This window comes from Nicotiana tabacum, chromosome 3 (genome assembly GCF_000715075.1).
Source record: "Nicotiana tabacum cultivar K326 chromosome 3, ASM71507v2, whole genome shotgun sequence".
In the NCBI taxonomy this organism is placed as follows: Eukaryota; Viridiplantae; Streptophyta; class Magnoliopsida; order Solanales; family Solanaceae; genus Nicotiana; species Nicotiana tabacum.
Window position 1 is genome coordinate 16098672 of NC_134082.1, and position 22256 is coordinate 16120927.

Below are 22256 nucleotides of genomic sequence, written 5' to 3' on the forward strand. Positions count from 1 at the left end.
AATATTGTCGCTTAAATTGGAAAAACTCCCTCGCGCATTTAACCCTTCGGGGCCGGGCGCGCAAAAAGGAGGTGTGACATTGATCATTATGTATTCAATTCGAGGTAGTATTCGGTTATTGAGGACCCCGTATTTATTTATCTATTGAGGATCGTGTTATGTACATATATTTGTTCTCACTATTTTACTTGCCACTAGGGTTGTTTATTTGGATCGGATATCCGAAGATCCGCTCAATTTCGGATATTTGGATCGAATTTCGGATTATGTTTATTAAAATTTTGGAAGAAATTCAAAAAAAGCCAGATTTACAAGTGGTCATTCAAAAATAGCCACAATTTCAAAAGTAATCGAAATTAGCCACTTTTCATATAAAGATAAATCTGAACAAAAATACTGTTCAAAATCTAGAAAAGTACTCCAGCATAATATACTGGAGTTATACTGGAACTCCAGTCTAATATACTGGAGTTCCAGTATAATATACCGGTCCAGCATAATATACTGGAGTTTGGAGCACCGGTGCTCCAGTCTCCAGTATATTATACTGGAGCCAACAAAGTATACCGGTCCAGCATAATATGCTGGAAGTTCATACACAGGTACGCCGAACTCCAGTATATTATGTTGCACCGGTCGCTGTTGCAGCAAAATAGTGGCTATTTTTTAATGACTTGGAAAATGCTGGCTATTTTTGAATGATCAGTCCGAAAGCTGGCTAGGCCGTGCTATTTTAACTAAAATTTTGGATATTCGGATTGGTATAATTTTAACCAGATCCGATCCGAAATCCGAAATTGTGAGGGCACGTACAAATACTAAACTTTAATTTCGGATAGTTAGTATTTCCTTTACATCTTTCTTCAAGTTATTACCTTTACAATTGTTGGATTTAGCTATATTGGCACCATAGTACTCTCATAATTGCAAAAACATGAATTTTCTTGTTGTATTGCCTCTTTTACAAAGAAAATATACGTATGAGTTTGCAACTTTGAGGCATAAAAACTCGAACCTCCAGAGAAATATTTTCTTAGAGATGCAATGTTGATAAAAGGGATGAAAAGCAAAGAGATGTTTGTATTAGTACGGAACAAAGAAGAAGCAGATAAGGCACATGCATTAGCCAATTAGATTAGCAATAAGCTTAATAATACGTATAATCCGATCCGAAATTCGAAATATTGATCCGATCCAAAGTTTAAAATCCGATCCGATCCGATATTAATTCGGATTGAATTCGAATTGCATTTTGTAGATTCCGAAATTCAAATCCGAAATGTGGTAGATCTGATCCATGCACAGCCCTACTTGCCATGTTTCATACCTATCTACGTTTATTATATTTGATTTATTGGACCACTAGTAAGTATCAATGTCGACCCCTTGTCACTACTTCTCCGGGGTTAGGCTAGATACTTACTGGGTACGTGTTGATTTACGTACTCATGCTACATTTTTGCACTAATTGTGAAGGTAGTGAGACAAATTTATTTAGTGTACATCTTGGTGCATAGGCGTAGCTGTTGATAGGACTTTATGGGGAACTGCATTCTATGTTACGATCTGCAGCACAAGGAGTCTCCATCATATTTTATCCTGTCTACTTTATATTCCAAACAGATGTTGTATTAGGATTGTACTCCCTAGTAGATGTCTATGCACTTGTGACACCGAGTTTTGGAATGTAGATTCTCGTTCTTGGTTGTATTTATATGATATTCAGATTTATATTTCGATCTCGTTTGAACATTTAATATTCTATTAGTACTTTTCTATAACAGAGAAATTTCACTCATTTACTTCATCATTTATTATAAAATATATGATGGATTAGCAATCGGCGTGTGTTAAGTTTTTAGCTTACCTAATAACGACATTGAACATCATCACAACCTATAGTGAGATTTGGGTCGTGACAACAGCCTTATCATCTTCCACAATTTTCAAAAATAAAGTAAGTCAGTTTGACAATTTAAACCCAATGTCTTATTAAATACCCTCTTCGAATAAAACCACACCTTTGAATGTGGATAGTACAGTGGACTGTGACATTCAATGTAGGTCAAATGACTGCTTGATCAATCATTTGATGGTCATCAATGGAATGTCTATTTTTATATAAATAGAGGGAAGAGAAATGAACATTGAATGGGTAGGAGCGTGGGATACGAGAATAGAATAGAACCAACAAATAGAATAAGTTGGTAGACTTTGTGATCTTCACTTATGTATTGAATTCAGGAGGAAAGGGGAGACCTCTTCAACTATCTGAATAATTATAAAATAAGCTTCAAATCATCACAGAAAGGCAAAATGCTAAAAAGAAAGCAAGATCCATTGGAAATATAGGCGCAAAGTACGAAAAAAGCTAGAGTGTTATTGAATAAAGGAGCATATAAAAATAAATAAATGCTATATGCAATTGAAGAAAATAATAATAATAACAACTACTACAACAACTATAATAAAAGTTACAATTACAGCAAGTTATGTGACCCAGGGGCGGATTTAGGGGCGCAAGGGTTCATCCGAACTCCCTTCTTCGAAAAATTACACTGTATATATAAGGCAAAATCTGTTTTTTACCTCTATATATTAAGTTTTGAACCCCCTTAATACAATCCAAAATTGTAGTTTAGTGGTCAAGGGAGTTCAAAATTTACATAAGGTCATAGGTTCAATTCCCACTAGGTACAAAATTTTTTTTTGAACCCCCTTCGTGGAGCATGTCATGGGTTAAAACTGTGATGCAGATAAAAGTCAAGTTAATAAAAGGATAGAGGGCGAACACATTATTTCAAATGGTGCATTGTTTGGCCTCTTAGATCTCTGTGACTTTTTTAACCAGAAAGAACACATTATTGAAACAAAAACTAAGATGGATCAGGTCATGCCGGGACTGATCTCTCAGGGTTCCCTCCGTTTTCAGTAAAATAGCTAACAAACAAATAAAATTAACAATTACACAAAGGAATTGAAAAATGAAATATTATACGTGAAGATATTTTTTTGTTTCTTCAATTTCGAATTTCAGATTTTGTATTGTGTTTATTAAAATTACGGATATCGAATCGGATTCGGATTGGTATATTTTAATCTAATTCAAAATCCAAAATTATTAGGGCATGTATAAATACTACACTTTAATTTCAGATAATCAATACTTCCTTTACATTTTCCTCCAAGTTATTACCTTTCAATTGCTAGGTTTAGCTATGTTAGCACCATAGTACTCTCATAATTGCGTAAACATGAATTTTTCTTCATGTATTGCCTCTTTTACAAAGAAAATATACATATTAGTTTGCAACTTTGAGGCATAATAAAACTGTCCGAAATCCGATACAACCCAAACTTTAAAATCCGATCTGATATAATTCGGATCGGATTCGGATTGCATTTTCTAGAATCCGAAATCCGAACCCGAAATGTGCTAAATCCGATCCGATCCTTGCACAGCCCTAAGTGGTGGTGAGATGCACGCCTCATCACCTTGATGCTGAACAAAAGCTCGGCAAAGTGGTGAATTAAATCTGGTAAAACATATCACATGCATGAAGACAGATAACTAGGCTTGAACGTTACTACTAAAAATTGAACCTTCTCTGACCAGGAACACATTAGGAAAAACGAAACAAACAAAAAATTTCACGTCATAATGCAATAACGGGAATGAAAAAAAATATAACCACCCAGTGCGGAACAATGTTACACGGCTGTGCTCTGCCAGTTCTAACATCACAATGACTATCTAAGTTGGATTTGGATACTTAAACCTTGATGGCATACTTTCTCAATGGAAAGTACATCTCTTTCTTCTTCTCCCTTTCTGTCTTCAATAATGCCTGCACGTTAAACCAGCGCAAGTTGTTAATGACTTAACTCAAAAATAAACCATGAGTCAGAAGAAATGAGAGGACGGAACCACAAAAGACGTGTCAAAAAGATAGCACCAATGAAAACACCAGGTATTCAAAAAGAGGACCAATTTATGTTCTATGAATTCATATAACCATTTATAGCACTATAACAATTAGTATGTAAATCTAACTCTACATAGGCCAGTTCTTGAGCTAATACCCAATGTATCACAAATTGTACAGATTCAGGCAACAGAGGCAAGAGAAATTAATGAACAAGCATACATTATTCCAAATCCACAAGGTACTCCAACATCTGAATCTTAGAAGTTACACTTGAATATGTACTCACTCACTTGAAAGTGAAAATCAAATACCAAATCAACCAGACAACAAAAGAAAGCAAGCACTTCTTATGTTCACGCAAGCAACTGCTTCTTATGCTGAGCATTGGACCAAATTCCTATGTAACTTCAATAGATATCTCAAAGAACCCAAAGAGCTCCAAGCAAAATTAGCAAGCAAAATGAGAATACCACATTAAAGGCAACAAAGTCCTCCTGCTTGAGGTTTATGTTAAGTGCTAAAGCTAGTTGTGCTGAGTGAGCTCAACATATAAACACACAAAAGGTCAAAGTTTACTTCCAGAATTAGAAGTATGCAGAAAGAGGTTACCAATTATACTGTACAAAGGAATAGGCACCAGAGAAAGCACGACACTGAATCAATACACAGAGATAAGAAGCCTTATTCAAACAAAAATACACAGAGAGATAAGAAGATGCAACATTTTAAAAACGAAGACAGATTGAACATGGATCTATGCACCAATGAACTACACTACAATCCCAATCTAGTTGGGTTCGCCTATATGAATCCTTCATATCTCATTTTGCTCTATTCAAGCCAATTTCTAATAATAATATTTTATCTCTTGAAGGGAAGCCTTGACGCAGCCATAACAATTGTCGTTGTGTGACCAGGAGGGTACGAGTTCAAATTTTGGCCGCAGGCTCTTGCAGAAATGCAAGGTAAGGATGTGTACAATAGACCCAATGTGGTCTGATCCTTTCCCGAACCCCATGCATAGCCGGAGTCTTTGTGCATCGTGGTGCCCTTTATTAAGGCAAAGTAGTGACATATAATATACTGCCACCGTAAACTACGCATTAAACATTTAAAGAGCCAATGAGTACAAAACTAGCAAACTATACTGTACATCACAACGAAAGCAATAGCTTGTCATAAACAATGGCAGATCATTATGCAGTTCTTTCAATTATTAAGAACTTAACAGCATAGCCTTAAGAGTCGGGGTCAGGATTTAATTACCTGGTGCTTTGTAAGACGTCTACGGATGGCTCTGGTCTTCTTGGGACGAAGGTCCAGCGGCAAGTACTTCTTGTTCTTGTATGCTTCCCTTAGTGCCGTTTTCTGCTTCTGTGATATCACAGTCAAAACCTGTGCTATCGACAGCCTCACCACCTTTCTGCATCCAAAAAATCCATTTAAGCAATGAGTCACTTCACATACACATATACAAATCCGCCAACATAAACAAATGTAGATTTATAGCAGCATGTGCAAGCTCACCGCTTTCAGGTCCAATTACATATATACAACAACTATACTGATTAAAAATATCAATAGAAGAAGTTCTCTATATAAATTTCTGACAAAACTCCTAATACATAAATAGTTGGAATTTTTTAAAACACATATATCTTCATAATAAATTGTTAAATAATAGTAACATGTACAGTTCTACTCTATCTGCCTCCCTGCAGACGAACAATTATGTATGCATTGTTACTCAGCATCCACTGGTTACAAATCCTAGATCCGCCTGTTAATATATAAAAGACGAAAAGAAGAGTGAAAATTTACATTTTAGAGAGCTTGTTGGGAGCACCACCGGTGACTTTAGCGACACGAAGGAGAGCGAGTTCCGCTTTTAAATCCTTCAACTGAGCCAAAAGCTCAGTCTTTGATTTCTGCCTCAGTTCGTGCACTTTGATCCTTGCTACAAAAACGAGGGCAATACTAATACAGTCAGTATAACACAATTTAATGCAAATGCAAAAAAAAAATGGAAGGTTTTGGTATCACTTACCCATGGCGTGTCTCTCACAGTCTCACTCTTTCTCCCCACCGAAGAGAATTCTGAAAACCCTAGATGTTCAAAATCGGAAACCACTTATTGATAGAGGACTATAGGCCTGTAATTTTACGGGCCTTCAAGTTATGGCCTAAATATAGGATACAGATGATAAATGGGCTTTTGTTGAACTGGTCTTGACGAGCCCAAATCCAGTGGCATATTTCCATAAAAATTTGCATGACGTGTCTCCCAACGGGACAGGTATTGGGGAATGTCTCCGCTTTAACTGAAAAATTTTATTTTGTGTCTCATACAAATGATACTAGTTGTATGAGGCAATTTTTTTATCTCACAATTTTATGGACTCAAATTTCTGCGGACCCAGAAGTGTAAGATTGGGGTCCACAAATTTGTGAAACAAAAAGGAGACTCATACAACTAGTATAAGTTGTATGAGACACAAAATAAAACTTCTCGCTTTAACTGGTCTTAGCAAAGTATTTCCCTTTTTTTACTTGAACGCCATAATTTTTTAAGATCACCTTGTAGAAAGTTAATGATCTATTATTTGTGCTTAAACTCTTAGTAGTATGTAGAAGGTGGTAGTATGTAGAAGGTTAATGATCTATTATTGTTAAGATCGTTTTGAATGTTGATAGTTTGTGCTTAAACTCTTAGTTTGAACACCAATTTAGTGATTTACTGTAAAAAAATCTCAAAATTTCATTGTTGAACATTAGAAAGTTTTGAAGAAGATAAAGTGAATCTTTTTTATTTTTTTTTTTTTTTACTAAATTAGTGATTGGGAATTGTTTGAGGTGGTATTTGGAAGCTTTGTTTTAAATTTAGGATCATTTGGAGTAGATCTTGAGTGGTTTGATCGAAATTGAAGTTGCAAATTCGAATAACATTAAGTTAAAAAAACAAAAAAAAATATGCCAATTGAATAGACTTCGATAAACAACTTAACATACAAAAAAGGTGAATATAGCATAAACTCCACCAATTTGATAGAAAAATCCCGGAAGAATAAATCATGTCAATCAGATAAACTTTAATGAATAACTTAACAGATAGGTAGAGTAAATACAACATGAACTCTACCACTCCACTAGAGAAATCTTAAAGAGCAATAACTATACGCCAGTCTAAGGGCCATTTTTACATTATTTGGCTAAGACCAACTCCTTACTAGACCATTCCTACCAATCACCCTCTTTTCTGTGTTGCTATCTTGCGTGTAAAGATCTGGATTTTGACATTGCCAATCAAATTAGTTGTTTAGTTTTTTTAGTTGATATACATAAATTATACATAATTATACACATATTTTATATGAATTATATACATATTATATATTAGCTGAATATTTTTAATTTAAACAGTTGAGTGGCGGCTAGTTAGGTTAACTCTTCTAAAGATTTTGGTTGACTAAATAATTCAAGATTTGTCTATCACCTTGTATACGGTCAAAATGGGCTTGCCTAATTTTGCTGATTAACCGGAACCAGGGGATGAATCGAAGATCGGCCCCATAGCATGTCAGACCAAGGCACGAGGATAAGTACCGAGTTCGGAATTCGAGGTACCTGTCGAGATCGAGACCAGTAATGATCGAGATCGAACTCTGGCAAGACCGAAGATAGCATAATGACGGAAAGACGAGATATCCGTGACTGGTCGAGAATCACGACGGAAAACTTGGAGTAGATCAAATCAAGGACGGTTATTTAGCTAAACGTGGGATTTCCTTCTGTAATTAGAATTGTACCGTAAATAGGATTCCTCTACTATATAAAGAGGGTTTTAACTATTTGTAATCATCTGACATTCACGCATATCAAAGTAATACAATACTCTTTTTCTCTTATATTCTTTTGTTCATCAGATCATTTCATAATTCTACTCTCCGTTCGAGGGCGACCTAGCTCGAGGGCTGAATTGCATTTCAATACTGGTTTGCTTTATTTTGTTGTTTATTTCCACTATTAATCATTATATTTATTTCCATTTATAAATTTAATTGTTATCCGATTTTAAGGGTAAATAGTTTGCAGCCCACCGTGGGGCTAAGGATATTAATGATTGTCTGGTATTAATTCGCATAACACATACTGTTTTACGCTTGTTCCTGCAAGTGTCTTTGATTTCAGGATCAACATGTCAAACTCTTAAGTAACACAGACACATACAGATAATAGCCTTGGTTTCCACGGCGAAAACAACAATATAGCCGCCCTGGCAAACGGAGTACCTCCAGTCAACCCCGATGGACCCCCAGCCGTGGATCCAATTGATGTCAGCTCCCATATTGCCATTAATGGGAATTTGGGCGTCGACCCTGAAAATAGTGTCCATAGAGATGCTCGAGCAGCCGATCAGAATGCATAGAGTGGTGAAGAAGGCGGATAGCCTTCGAATGATATTCGAGATGTTGCAGACTCAACAAGCTACAATAGCACAACTCCAAAATCAGAATCGTGCACCAAGCAGGATCGAGCTCGATCCATCACAAGAAATTGTTCATAGAGCCGAGTCTGTGCCAAAGAGATCGAATGAAGGAGAATCGGAGACTAATCCCGCTATCATAAAAATGCTCGAGGAACTGACGAAGCGAATCGAGACAGGGGAAAAGAAGATCAAGGAAAATGATAAGAAGGTGGAAACTTATAACTCCAGGGTCGACCAAATCTCAAGGGCACCACCGGTATTGAAAGGACTTAATTCCAAAAAGTTTGTCCAAAAACCTTTCCCCCCAAAGAAGTTCTGTATACCCCATATTCCGAAGTATAACGGGATGACAGATCCAAACAAAACACGTCACCTCATATACGTGCGCCATTAAGGAAAATGACTTGGAAGATGACGAGATTAAATTCGTGTTGCTGAAAAAATTTGGAGAAACTCTATCAAAGGGTGCCATGATATGGTATCATAATTTACCACCTAATTCTATTGATTTATTTGCTATGCTTGTAGATTCTTTTGTGAAGGCGCACGCTGGATCCATTAAGGTTGCAACTAGAAAGTCGGACCTATTCAAGGTAAGGCAAAAAGACAACGAGATGCTCAGGAAATTCGTATCTCGATTTCAAATGGAACAGATGGATTTGCCACCGGTCACCGGCGATTGGGTTGTTCAATCCTTCACTCAAGGTCTCACCGAATGGAGTTCTATAGCTTCGCAACCATTAAAGCAGAATTTGATCAAATATCTAGCCGTCATTTGGTCCGATGTACATAATCGATATCAGTCGAAGAAGATTAGGGTTGAAGACGATAAACTAGGGGCTCCAATTGGTTCGATTTATCCCAATAGGCCCGTAGACAGAGTTAAAAGGGACTTCGACCAAGAACCATGATCGAATAGAGACCAATATCAGCCATACGGTGGAGATCGAAGAAATAACGGGCCTGGGCGCAACCCTGTTCAGAATGATAGAAGGAATGATTGGGAATAGAGCTTCCGAGGGCTCATGAGCAAGAGTGGTTTAGATAGAGATACCGGGTCCAAAGAAGCACCTCGATTGTCAGAATATAACTTCAACCTGGATGCTTCTGCCATAGTATCGGCAATTGGGCGTATCAAAGATACCAGGTGGCCTCGACCTCTGCAGACCGATCCGACCCAGAGAAACCCAAACCAAATATGCAAGTATCAGGGCACCCATGGCCATAAAATAGAAGATTGTATATAACTAGGTGAGGAAATATCCCGATTGTTCAACGAGCGGCACCTTCGAGAATTCTTAAGTGATCGAGCCAAGAACCACTTCAAAAACAGAGAATCAAACAGACAAAATGAGCAAAAAGAGCCACAACACGTGATTCGCATGATCGTTAGAGGCGTCGATATTCCTTAAAGACCGATATTCAAATGCACCAAGGTGACAATCACAAGAGAAAAACGGACTCAGGACTACTTACCGGAAGAGACCTTGTCTTTCAACAGCGAGGATGCTGAAGGGATTGAACAACCTCACAATGACGCACTGGTAATATCTATCATTATGAATAAAATTCAAGTTAAACATATTTTGATTGATCCAGGTAGCACGGCCAACATTATTCGATCGAGGGTTGTAGAGAAACTCGGCCTCCAAGATAAAATTGTGCTCGTAGCTCGAGTACTTAACGACTTCAACATGGAAAGTGAAACCACCAAAGGAGAAATCATTTAGCTAGTGAATGTGGCCGGGACCATCCAAGAAATAAAGTTCCATGTGATCGAGGGTGACATGAGGTACAATGTACTGCTTAGAAGGCCGTGGATCCATAACATAAGGGCAGTGCCCTCGACACCTCATCAAGTCTTGAAGTTCCCAACATCGGAGAGAGTCAAAATGGTATACGGTGAACAACTCGCCACCAAAGAAATGTTTGCGATTGATGAAGTGATACCGGTATCGGCACTTTCATCAACAAAGGGATCAGAGTCGAAGGGAAAGCAGGAAGTCAAATAGCAACCACAGTCATCGGCCTCGGCCCGATCAGAAAAGCAGGAAACTTTCGAGGATGATGATTATATGATACCTCGAACCTTCATAATCCCTGATGATTCTGACGCAACGAAGCCAATGATCGAAGAGCTGGAACCAATGATGCTGATCGAGCATCTGCCTGATCGAAGGTATACCTAGGCATGAGGTTAACTCCCGAGCTTAGTAAAAAACTTATTCAATTCCTTTTAGATAACATAGATTGTTTTTCTTGGTCCCATATTGATATGACAGGGATCCTACCAGAGATCACCACCCATCGTCTAAGTTTGGACCAAATATTTTGTCTAGTAAAGCAAAAGAGAAGACCCCAGTCTGAGGTTAAGCATACATTCATCAAGTACGAGGTATCTAAACTTCTCAAAATAGGGTTTATTTAGGAAGTAAAATATCCCGAATGGTTAGCAAACGTAGTGGTAGTCCCAAAGAAGGGAAATAAACTTAGAATATGCATAAACTATAAGGACTTGAACAAGACCTGCCCTAAGGATTCTTTTCCTTTGCCGAACATCGATCGCATAATCGATGCCACTTCCGGCCACAGGATTCTCATTTTTCTCGATGCCAACTACGGGTACAATCAAATACAGATGAACCCGTATGATCAGGAAAAGACTTCGTTTATCACCAAAATACGACACCTATTGTTATAATGTAATGTCGTTCGGACTAAAAGATGCTGGTGTAACTTATCAACGCCTAGTAAATCGAATGTTCGAAGAACAAATAGGGAAATATATGAAAGTTTATATTGATGACCTGCTAGTTAAGTCCCTGCGAGCAGAGGGCCATTTGACACATTTGCAGGAGACTTTCGATATACTAAGGAAGTACAACATGAAATTCAACCCAGAAAAGTGTTCATTCGGGGTCGGCTCGGGCAAGTTTCTCGGCTTCATGGTATCCAATCGGGGAATCGAGATCAACCCCAATAAATTCAAAGCTATCAAGGATATCAAAGTTGTAGATAATGTGAAGGTCGTGCAGAGGCTGACCAGGTGCACTAGGGCAATTCATCTCGAGGTCCTCAGATAGTAGTCATCGACCCCAAAAGCGGACGAGTAACTCTACTTATACTTGGCAGTTTTGGAAATAGCATAAGTGGGGTCCTAGTCCGAGAAGAACAAGGTACGCAATTCCCTGTTTACTATGTTAGTCGGACCTTAGGTGAGGCTGAAATTAGGTATCCTCACTTAGAAAAATTAGCGGCCTCTAGGAAATTAAAACTGTATTTCTAGTGACACCCAATATGTGTTGTAACTACCTATCCCCTTCAAAATGCTTTGCATAAACCTAAACTTTTGGGGCGATTGGCCAAATGGGCCGTAAAACTTAGTAGGTACGATATTAAGTATCAACCTCGAACAACCATCAAGTCTCAAATCTTGGCAGACTTCGTGGTTGACTTCACGCCAGCCCTCATACCCGAGGTCGAAAAGGAACTATTATTAAAATCGTGTACATCATCGGGGGTATGGACCCTCTTCACGGACGACGCTTCGAACATGAAAGGGTCCGAGCTGGGCATCGTTTTGAAGCCGCCCATGGGTAACATAATTAGACAATCTATCAAAACTTCTTAGTTGACTAACAATGAGGCCGAGTATGAGGCTATGATTGCAGGTCTCGAGCTGGCTAAAAGTTTGGGAGAAGAAGTCATCAAGGCCAAATGTGATTCACTACTTGTGGTAAACCAAGTCAACAGAACTTTCAAAGTCCGAGAAGATCGAATGAAGAGGTACTTGGACAAGATACAAGTAACTCTACATCGATTTAAGGAGTAGACCTTACAACACATAGCTCGAGAATAGAACAGCGAAGCTGATGCCCTTGCAAACTTGGGGTCATCGATCAAATATGACGAGCTTAACCCGGGGACTATCGTACAACTCTCGAGAATAGTAATTGAAGAGGGCCATGCCGAAATAAACTCTACAAGTTTGACTTGGTATTGGAGAAACAAGTACATTGAATATTTGAAAAACAAGAAGATTCCCTCAGATCCAAGGAGTCAAGGACTCTATGCATGAAGGCAACACAGTTCACTTTGGCCGAAGATGAAACGCTATTCAGGAGGTTGTTTGATGGGCCATTGGCAATATGTTTGGGGCCAGGAGACACCTACTACGTCCTACGAGAAATTTATGAAGGCACTTGTTGGAACCACTCTGGTGCCGAATCACTGGTTCATAAATGTTTGGGCCTTAGTATTGGCTGCGGCCACTTCAGATTTAGCAACCTCGAGCTCCTTGGCCAAATTGGACTCGAGCTCCTCGACCTTCTTCGCCTGGACTGAGGCATTGTCCTTACATATCGAAGCTATCACTTGGAAGAATCCAACTTTGCTTGAATAGTCTCCTTTTGTGCAGCCAAAATATCCATACATCCTTTGAACTGTTCGGCCTCGGCTCGCACTTTATCTATTTGCTCGTGAAGGCCCTTGATCTGTTCGAGCCTCTATCGAACTTGTAGAATGAAATTGTTAGTTGTTATCTTTGATTCATCCTCACTATCATGAAGAAATTGAATATCTACTTGGCCATCTCTTTATGCGTATCTCGAGCCTCCACCAGGTCTACTTGAAGCTTCTCACTGAGAAGCTTGTAAGTATTGTATTTCTTAGTGAGACCCTGGACTTCGGCCTTGCGTTCCGCTCAAATTCGAAGAAAGGCCTCATGATGTAACACCGAAGCCTACGAGAAAGGAAGGAAATGTTAGAGATATTTACAGTTCAAAGTCATAAAAAGATAATGGCCCTTGAACTTACCCTATTCAGAGCGTGCTGGGCCTCGTTGAACAAGCAGGCAACATCTACTGCATCCATTTTGGCTTGGTCCTCTTCAGTGACCAAACATCGAAGATAGCTAGCCACCCCTATGGGGCAGAAAAAACTTGAGTATATTTTGGGATCGAGATAATAAGCGGTCGCTTTCACTCAAGATCAACGCTGGGAGCAGGAAATTGGTTTGTCAGTCTAAAGCTCGAGGATGCCTCATTCGAGCTCTTCCTCGGTATGACCAAGTCACCTAGACTGGTGACATCTTCCACTTCGGTAAAGTAGCCGCCAAAAAGGTCTTCTGCTTCATGGCCTCTCTGCCGTGACAAGTCTCCACAGCCTGAGCATCACGTATCATCAAATTTGGAACTAGAGGGAACGAGGAAGAGCCCCCGATCTCTATTGCCCCAAGTGGGCCCTTCGAGGTATCATCTTCGTTTTGAGGGGCTTCGATCTAGGTTTCTACACCAGCATTGATCACCTGCTCGACGGTCTCCCCACCTTAAGGTGAAACATCTTCTGTTTTTTTGGCTCAGACCCATCATATCGGGGTAAAGCAGTTTTGACTGTCGCCGGTCCAATGGCTCCTCAAGTCTCTACGCCAGCTCGCGCACGAAGCACCAATCTATAACTTTCTTCTTCATCATCTTTGTCTTCGGTCTCATCCAATAGATGGTGGGCGGACTCCAAAGTTACGTGGATAACATCCCCTTAAGGCTTACAGGGCCTTCTGGCCGGCCTTTTCTTTTCGGGCTTGGGGAACTCGGAGCCTCCTTTCTTTTCTTCTCTTTGCCCTGCTTCGGGCAGACGGGGAAAGGAGTGCCTCTTCTTCAGTAGAAGGGGGCCTCATTGGCACATCCTTTCCGAGGGCTATAAAATGAAAAGGAAGAGTAAGTATAATAACAAAACTCGAATGAAAACCTTTATAAGGAAAGAAGATTACCATGATTACGATGGCACCTTGACAACTCCATCCAAGCATGTTTGGGATAAGTTTTTTATGAAACCAATCCCTCGATCCATTGCCTCAGGCCGGGGATCACTTCCGACACAACGGCCACAACTGCAACACAAAGATTTTGATGAGGAGAAGACAAGAAGTAAAACAACAAAAATGGATATTCAAAGGCAGAACAATACTTACGTTTCATGTTCCACTTTTTAGGGAATGGCATGTTTTCGACAGGAATTAGATCTGAAGTCTTTATTCAGATCACCTCATGCGCCTTGATGAAGGTTGATCACGCATCCACGGTAAAGCTGGGGGGCATAAAGCCGTATGAGGTGATCGAGGGTAAAAAGATGCCCCTAGATCTTGCTTACAAAGAATCGAAAGAGGATCACGATCCTCCAAAACAACGGGTGAATTTGGCCCAGAGTTAAATCGTACCTCTTGCAAAAGTCAACGATCATAGGGTCTAAGGGACCTATTGTGAAGGGGTAAGTATAGACACACAGATACCCCTCCTTATGAGTTATGATGGATTCCTCGAGGTTAGGCACTACTAAATCCTTGCCTACCCAGTTGCACTCCTTTTTCACCTTCTCAAGGAGACCCTCTGTAATCGTGCACATATACCTCGACATTGGTTCACATCGACCCGGTGTCGGGTAGGGTTGTGCATAATTTGGTAAATACCGAATTACCATATCGAAACCGAAAATTTTGGTATTTGGTATATGGTATTTTGGTATTTGGTATGATATTTGGTTTAAATTTTTGAAAATATCGGTATTAGGTATTTAAAATAAAATACCGAAATACCGATACCGTACTGAAATATATATTATATTACACAAAACACATATTATCAATTATAACATAAATATAAAAAATCTAAAATTTTACTTTCCTTTATTCTTTAAGTTCATCAATTAACTCTAAACAAGTAACAAGACATTTCTAATGACCAACTATTCTTTTATATACAATATTCTCTATTTGGGTCGATATTTTCTAGTTTTGGACAAAATTTTTGTCAACAAATATTTTCAGTTTTGTATTTTTGAGTACTTTAATTAAAAATATTAGAGTCTATGACTCTATTCACTAGTTAGTATTCAAACCGAATAAACCGAAGTTACCGAACCGAAAGGAGAAAAACCGAACCATATCGAATTTAATTAGGTACGGTATTGGTATAAGATTTTAAGAAATCGAATACCGAAAATACCAAACCGAAATGTCTAAATACTGTACCATACCAACCGATGAACAACCCTGGTGTCGGGCGTGTACTCTTCACCTTGAAATCAACGGCAGTGGCACACTTCATCGAAACGAAGTCTGCAAGAGGATATTCCGCTGTGGCTGCAACTCCGTCGGACTTTGATGAAGAAGCCTTTTCCTTCTGTGGAACAGTTTTAGATGTTTTGGCCATTTTTGTTTTTCTGAACAAGGAAGAACGGGGATTAGGATATTTGGTATGAAACTTGAAGATTTGCAGATGAAGAACTTGGAGAATGAGAAGAGCTCTAGAGATTGGAGCAGAAGAGATTGAAAGTAAAGTTTGAAGAAGTGGAAAAGAAGCCTATTTATTAGTTTCACAGCGACGATTCAAAGTTGCTAGTGGCCGACCGGCAACTGACGCGACATAAATGCCTGGGAAACTGAACTGATGGGACGTTTCAGTCACTCCTGCCACTTACGTCATGATGCTTACATCATGATAAACCGGGGGTAAATTCAAAGACTCAATTCGTTTTTGTCATTACACTCCAAAAAACGAGGGGACTATTTGTATACGGTCAAAATCGGGCTTGCCTAATTTTGCTGATTGAACGGAACCAGGGGGACGGGTCGAAGATCAGCCCCATAGCATGTCAGACCAAGGCACGAGGATAAGGTACTGAATTCGGGATTCGAGGTACCAGTCGAGATTGAAACCAGTAATAATTGAGATCGAACTCGAGCAAGACCGAAGATAGCATAATAACGGAAAAGCGAGATATCCGTGACTGGTCGAGAATCACGGCGGAAATCCTAGAGCAGATCAAATCAAGGACGGTTATTTAGCTAATCGTGGGGTTTCCTTCTATAATTAGAATTGTACCGTAAATAAGATTCATCCACTATATAAAGATGGTCTTAACCAATTGTAATCATCTGACATTCACGCATATCAAAGCAATACAATACTCTTTTTATCTTATATTCTCTTGTTCCTTAGTTCATTTCATAATTCTACTCTTGGTTCGAGGGCGACCTCGCTCGAGGGCTGAATTGCATTTCAATACTTGTTTGCTTTATTTTGTTGTTTATTTCCACTGTTAATCATCATATTTATCAACTGGTATTAGGTGAAATCACGTATCCTTAAAATCACTTATAAGCTTAATTGTTATCCGATTTTAAGGGTAAATACACCTTATTCGAATAAGTAAAGTTCATCAATATTAATACGAGTTTAACTTACATGGATAGCTCAAAAAAATTATAGAATATGGGTCATTTAAAAAATAAGCACAAATAACTGCCAATAATAAGACAAACTAGCTAGTTGAGAAATAAGGAAAACGGCAAATCATAACATGTTGCTTAATTTATAGTGTTTAGTGTATATGAATTAAGTTTTATTAGTACAAGTAAAGTTGAGAAGACTGGCGATAAAAAGGGTAAACCTTAGCCAAGAGATTAACTAATTAAGTCTTGACGTATCTAAGAATATAAATACGCAAGTTCGGGTGTTTCTTAAAGTTTCTTCACACAGACAATGTGACCAAGATTTTGATTGGGTACATAACTCCTCAGTCCGCAGAAAAAGGGACAACTACATAGTCTTTCCGCTCTAAAAAATATATCTGGAATATTTCAGGTTGGAGCTCCCTTAGCTCCGCCTTTTCTCTGGGAACAAGAGAGAAGACAATCACACCTAATCAAACCAAACAACTTTCACCCATAAATGGAAGAATCAATCGACACAGAAATCAACGACGAAGAAGTAAACTACTACAATGCAGAAACAGACCAAAGAATGAATCAACCGGGAAAGATAGTTTTAAAGAAAAATTAGTTTTAAAGAAATTAGTCTCCTCTGACACACACACATTCATCTTGATTTCGAATGCAAATCCTTCAGCAACATCTCCCTTAAAGATGAAAACAAAAACCCGAAAACCACCCAAATTTCATCCCTATCACAGCACAAGACAAAGAAAGACTACCAGCCATGGAAACAATCCATCATCATCAAGTTGCTTGGGAAAAGATTAGGATACATCCAACTAAGGGAAAAGATTCATCGATTATGGAGATCATCGGAAGCTCTAAATTTGATAGATGTGGGTAATGACTTCTATTTAATTAAGTTTAGTTCACAAGACAACTACAATAAAGTACTGCAACAAGGGACTTGGTTCATTGGATCACAATATCTATCTATACGAAAATGGGAATCGAAACTCAATCCATATGAGGCAAAACCACCTGTGCCACAATATGGATAAGACCACAAGATCTACCAACTGAATTTTATGACTTATCAATCGTTACCAGGATTGGGAAAATGCTTGGGACACCACTCAAAATCGACAACTGTACTGCCCAAGCTAGTAGAGGGTGACATGCAAGACTATGTATTCTGGCACCAATAGGCAAAACCTTGCCAACGTTAGTGCTATTGGGAACCCATCTCCAACAAATACACTACGAAGATAAAAATTCACTATGTACTCTGGGTGGATGTTTAGGGCACAAATATAATCAATGCACAGATAAGCAGGAACCACAGGTCAATACGACAAAAATTGGCAAAAGCCAACAAGACTCTGTCAACGGGCCTTCGAAAACAATTGTATATCCAACAAGACTCTGTCAACTGGCAAAGAGCATGCCAGTACTCAACAACCAAGTACAGCTCCACTCGTCAACACCAATGCAACCAACATAGCTGAAGGGAAAAAATGCTTATCAAAGAACTGCGATCCCACAAATATCACCAAGAACTACGAAAAAGAGGGATCTACGCCAACTCAAGATAGACGAAGTCACACCTATGGATTAGACTACTTAGCAATCAATTCAACACTGTCTCCAAAAATTCATGGCAGTATCCACAACACCAGATACCTCCACACGAGAAATTCGAGCTATGTCACTCAGATCAACCAACCCATGTGGCTTCTACCACACCACAAATTGGGCAAAAAATCACAAGTGAGTGTAAAGCAGCCACGACTACATCTGAATTGGTGGATGTTGTCCCACCGATACAACGTGGAAAAAAGGCCACAAACCAACAAACACCATCACCTACCCCTATGCACAATCCCTTCGAAGTCTTATCTAAATCCCTGCAACCTGACAGTACCCTAGACCATACCCATGCTAATACCAAAACAGAAAACAATTACCTACATACCTAGTCACCCCAAAAATAAAAAAAATGAACTTTCTAACAAACAATTCCTAAATAACCCCACTACTATTTCTATAACACCTGAAATAAATACACAAAAAAAAAAACAAAAAGGACCTTTACACGAATAAATTTCCTATTAGTCCCACTACTATTATTACACCACCTAAATCAATTGTAACACAAAAATACATTGTGGAAACCACTTCTCTACCAAAAATTCTGCCAAACACAGAGCTAGAAGGCCCTTAAACTATTCATGAGGGAGTATCAAATATATCCAAATCAGATATATCCCACAAAAGGGAAAAATGCCCTATACCAAGTACTACCCCCACCCCAACTAGAGCACAAATCATTACACATGCCAGTGCATTAAATGCATAACTGAGCGATGATACACCAAATCCAGCACTGGGAGAAATAGATTCACATCACTCCACTGCTGGGAGGTCATATCCTATTAACCTTCATTGCAATGATGCCCCTCTACGAAACGCTAAACTCACGCCATTTCCCGAACTACATTATAACCCCTCTGTCACAAACTCCACCACCTCACAACACAAAGAAGAGCTTTCACAGCCATCAGACCTCAAACATGCCTCGATCACCACTAAGAACTAATGCTCGCCGGAACTACGGGGAACAAGTAGGAGCCCGATAGACAATGATTTCAGTTACCAGCAACCACCCTTCTCAAAACACCACCTACTAAGAACAACAAACATCCAAATTTACTTAGTGACCCAAACTTTCTACCTCCAATCCATGTCTGCTCCGACGGGGTTCAGTTACCCCTTGAACGGGCACTACAACCCTTACCAGTTTCCTTTGGCGTACGAGAACAACCTACATTTGCACCACTAGAAGTACTACAGTCAAACGCGACATGCACAACCTCCACAGCCACAGGACGAAGACCCACCACAAATGCAGCAACAAGCACTACTCCCACGGTACTGGAACTACGAATACATGGTATAGTAAGCAAACCTATTGATGAATAACACAACCACGATATCGCACTATGTCTCACAGGGACTGCACTCCAACATGAGGATGCAACACGCCCACCAGTTACTGCAAGTCCAAGAAATAATTGCTCTAAAACTAAGCAATCAGATCTTAGACATGCAAGCAGCATGCACCACTCAACGGGCAACGGAACAACCAACGCGCTGGAATACAGCCCCACCACCCAACTCATGGAGCTCATCACCAACTATGGCTTCCTAGCATGCTTCGCCAGATAACTAGGAAGAAGAATAAGTTGTACCATTCTTACGACAGATCCTCCAAGAGAAGCTACAACGATTGGACTCCCCTCCACCACCACCAGGGACATCGAGTACAGGCCCATTGCAGGCAAGCATCCTCGATCAAGTTATTCAGCACATCACAATAACGGAGCCTCCGACACTCACCCTGCCCTAAAACTCAGAACAAAAATTTCTCGTCAGTGTGCCACCTTTGACTATGAAGATAGCCATAAACATTAGGATCTACCCTGTGGATCCAATGTCTTACTCCATTGTGATGGTTCCAACTATGAGGGAGCAAGAACCTCCTCCATAGGACTTTAACTATCAACTACTGTCTCTTGCTTTGAACCCCACGAGGGCCTATCAAGAGAGATCAACCCAGAGCTTTCCCCTAATGAAGATACTACTATGGAACTGTAGGGGAGCTAATGGAGTCGAATTTCGGAGGAACCTCAGAGCAGTCCTCTCATGGAACAACCCCACAATGGTCTATCTCACTGAGACAAAAATGAAAGAGGCAACACATGAGGCTCTCATGGTGGAACTAGGTTTCACCAACATGCTACACATGGATACTATTGGCTATTCAGGAGGAATGATCATGCTATGGAGGGAACATGAAATTGTGTAGGTGGACCCCATTGCAGTAACAAATCAAAAAATACATGTAAATGTCCAGGTAAGCCCGTCAAGCCAGCCCTGGATTCTATCTCTAGTTTGTACTAGATCTAGTTTTAATAATAGAAAAATGCTAGGGGACAATCTAGAGCAGATCTCTGCATCCCATGCAAAATCGTGGATCATTTGTGGGGATTTTAATGAAAATTACCTTCAACAGATAAATTGGGGGGGGGGGGACCTCATAGAATAATAATCAAGAAAATGCACTACTAGATTGCCTCCAAAATATCAACATGGTTGATCTAGGCTTCACCGGCTCAAGATTAACCTGGTCAAACCGTAGGAGAAATAGAAAAAGTTTAATTCTCGAACGACTAGACCGCTTCTATGCAAACCCCTAGTGGATTAGTATGCATCCCGACTTCACGATCAAGCATCTTCGACGAACCCATTCAGACCATTATCCCCTCTTATTATGTCTCACAAGAATAGCCAAGCCGAACAATTTATTTAGGTTGAAAACTATGTGGTTTAGCCACCTAGATTTCAATAATATCGTTAATAATCACTGGTATCCATACTCCATATACACTAAAACTTTTTACCGAATACGTAGAAGAGTGGAATAAGTCTACTTTTGGCAACATTTTCCAAACAAAAAAAAATCCTTCTTCCTAGACTAGCGGGTCTTTAAAAAATGGACCCCACCACAAAATCCTTCTTCCACCAAAACCTAGAAAACATCATGCGTGACCAATATCATATAGTACTAAAAAAATGAAGAAGATTTTTTGGAAACTAAAATCTCGAGTGCTCTGGCTAAATGAGGGCGACGCTAACACTAATTTCTTCCACACTTCTACTATCCAACAGAGAAGAAGAAATAGAATTCTAGGCTTAAATGACTTCGTAAGTAACTGGACCTACGATCACAATGAAATCACCTCCATTATCCTTATGCACTACAATGCTATCTACTCAATTGAGCTTACATCCAGCACTAACAAACCACGACCATTATGAATACGCTCTATCAGAAGAGAATAGGGCACATCTATCCAGCCTATTCTGAAATAGAAGTCCACCAAGCAATTAGATCTTTCAAACCCCTTAAAGCTCCTGGACTAGATGGGCTACATCTAATTTTCTTTCAAAATTACTGGACTGCATAAAAGTATTGTCCTGCAAATTTGCAAAGATGCCTTTGAATTTGCTATCATCCCAAGTGATCTAAATACCACCTTTATCACTCTCACCCAAAAGTCAAGAACCCTAAGCATATTTCTCAATATAGGTCTATAAGACTTTGCAACACCATCTATAAAACTATTACTAAAATAATATTTCATCCGTTTCAATTTATGTGAATCTATTTTCTTTTTAGTCTGTGCCAAAAAGAATGACCCCTTTCCTTATTTGGAAATAATTTACCTTTATACAAAGATTTATAGCCACACATAATATATGTGCCTCATTTTAGATCACGAGATCAAAAGTCTTCTGTCTTTCCTTAAACTCCGTGCCCAGTCAAATAAGTTCACATAAATTGAAATGGAGGGAGTAGTAAATAAGATCTGTCCTTTCCTCAAACACCTAATTAGTCTCAACCATTGCAGTTTCCTACCAGGTAGAAGGGTAGTTGATAATGCCATCATAGTGCAAGAAGCAATCCTTTCCTTCAAACGCATGACAGGCCATATGGGCAACATGATGCTTAAACTAGACCTCGAAAAAGCTTTTGACAGGCTTGAATGATTTTTCATCCGCTGATCTC

General features: G+C 39.3%; 1 protein-coding gene across 1 annotated transcript; it reads right to left on the reverse strand.

Moving 5' to 3' along the window:
• Positions 1–3572: 3572 nt before the first annotated feature.
• Positions 3573–6113, reverse strand: LOC107830981 (large ribosomal subunit protein uL29). The gene is made up of 4 exons (XM_016658682.2): positions 5977–6113; positions 5751–5886; positions 5196–5352; positions 3573–3848 (listed from the first exon to the last, which is right to left on the reverse strand). Exons 1-4 carry the CDS (start codon positions 5978–5980, stop codon positions 3774–3776), a joined length of 372 nt encoding a protein of 123 aa, XP_016514168.1. The 5' UTR covers positions 5981–6113; the 3' UTR covers positions 3573–3773.
• Between the last annotated feature and the right edge of the window lie 16143 nt (positions 6114–22256).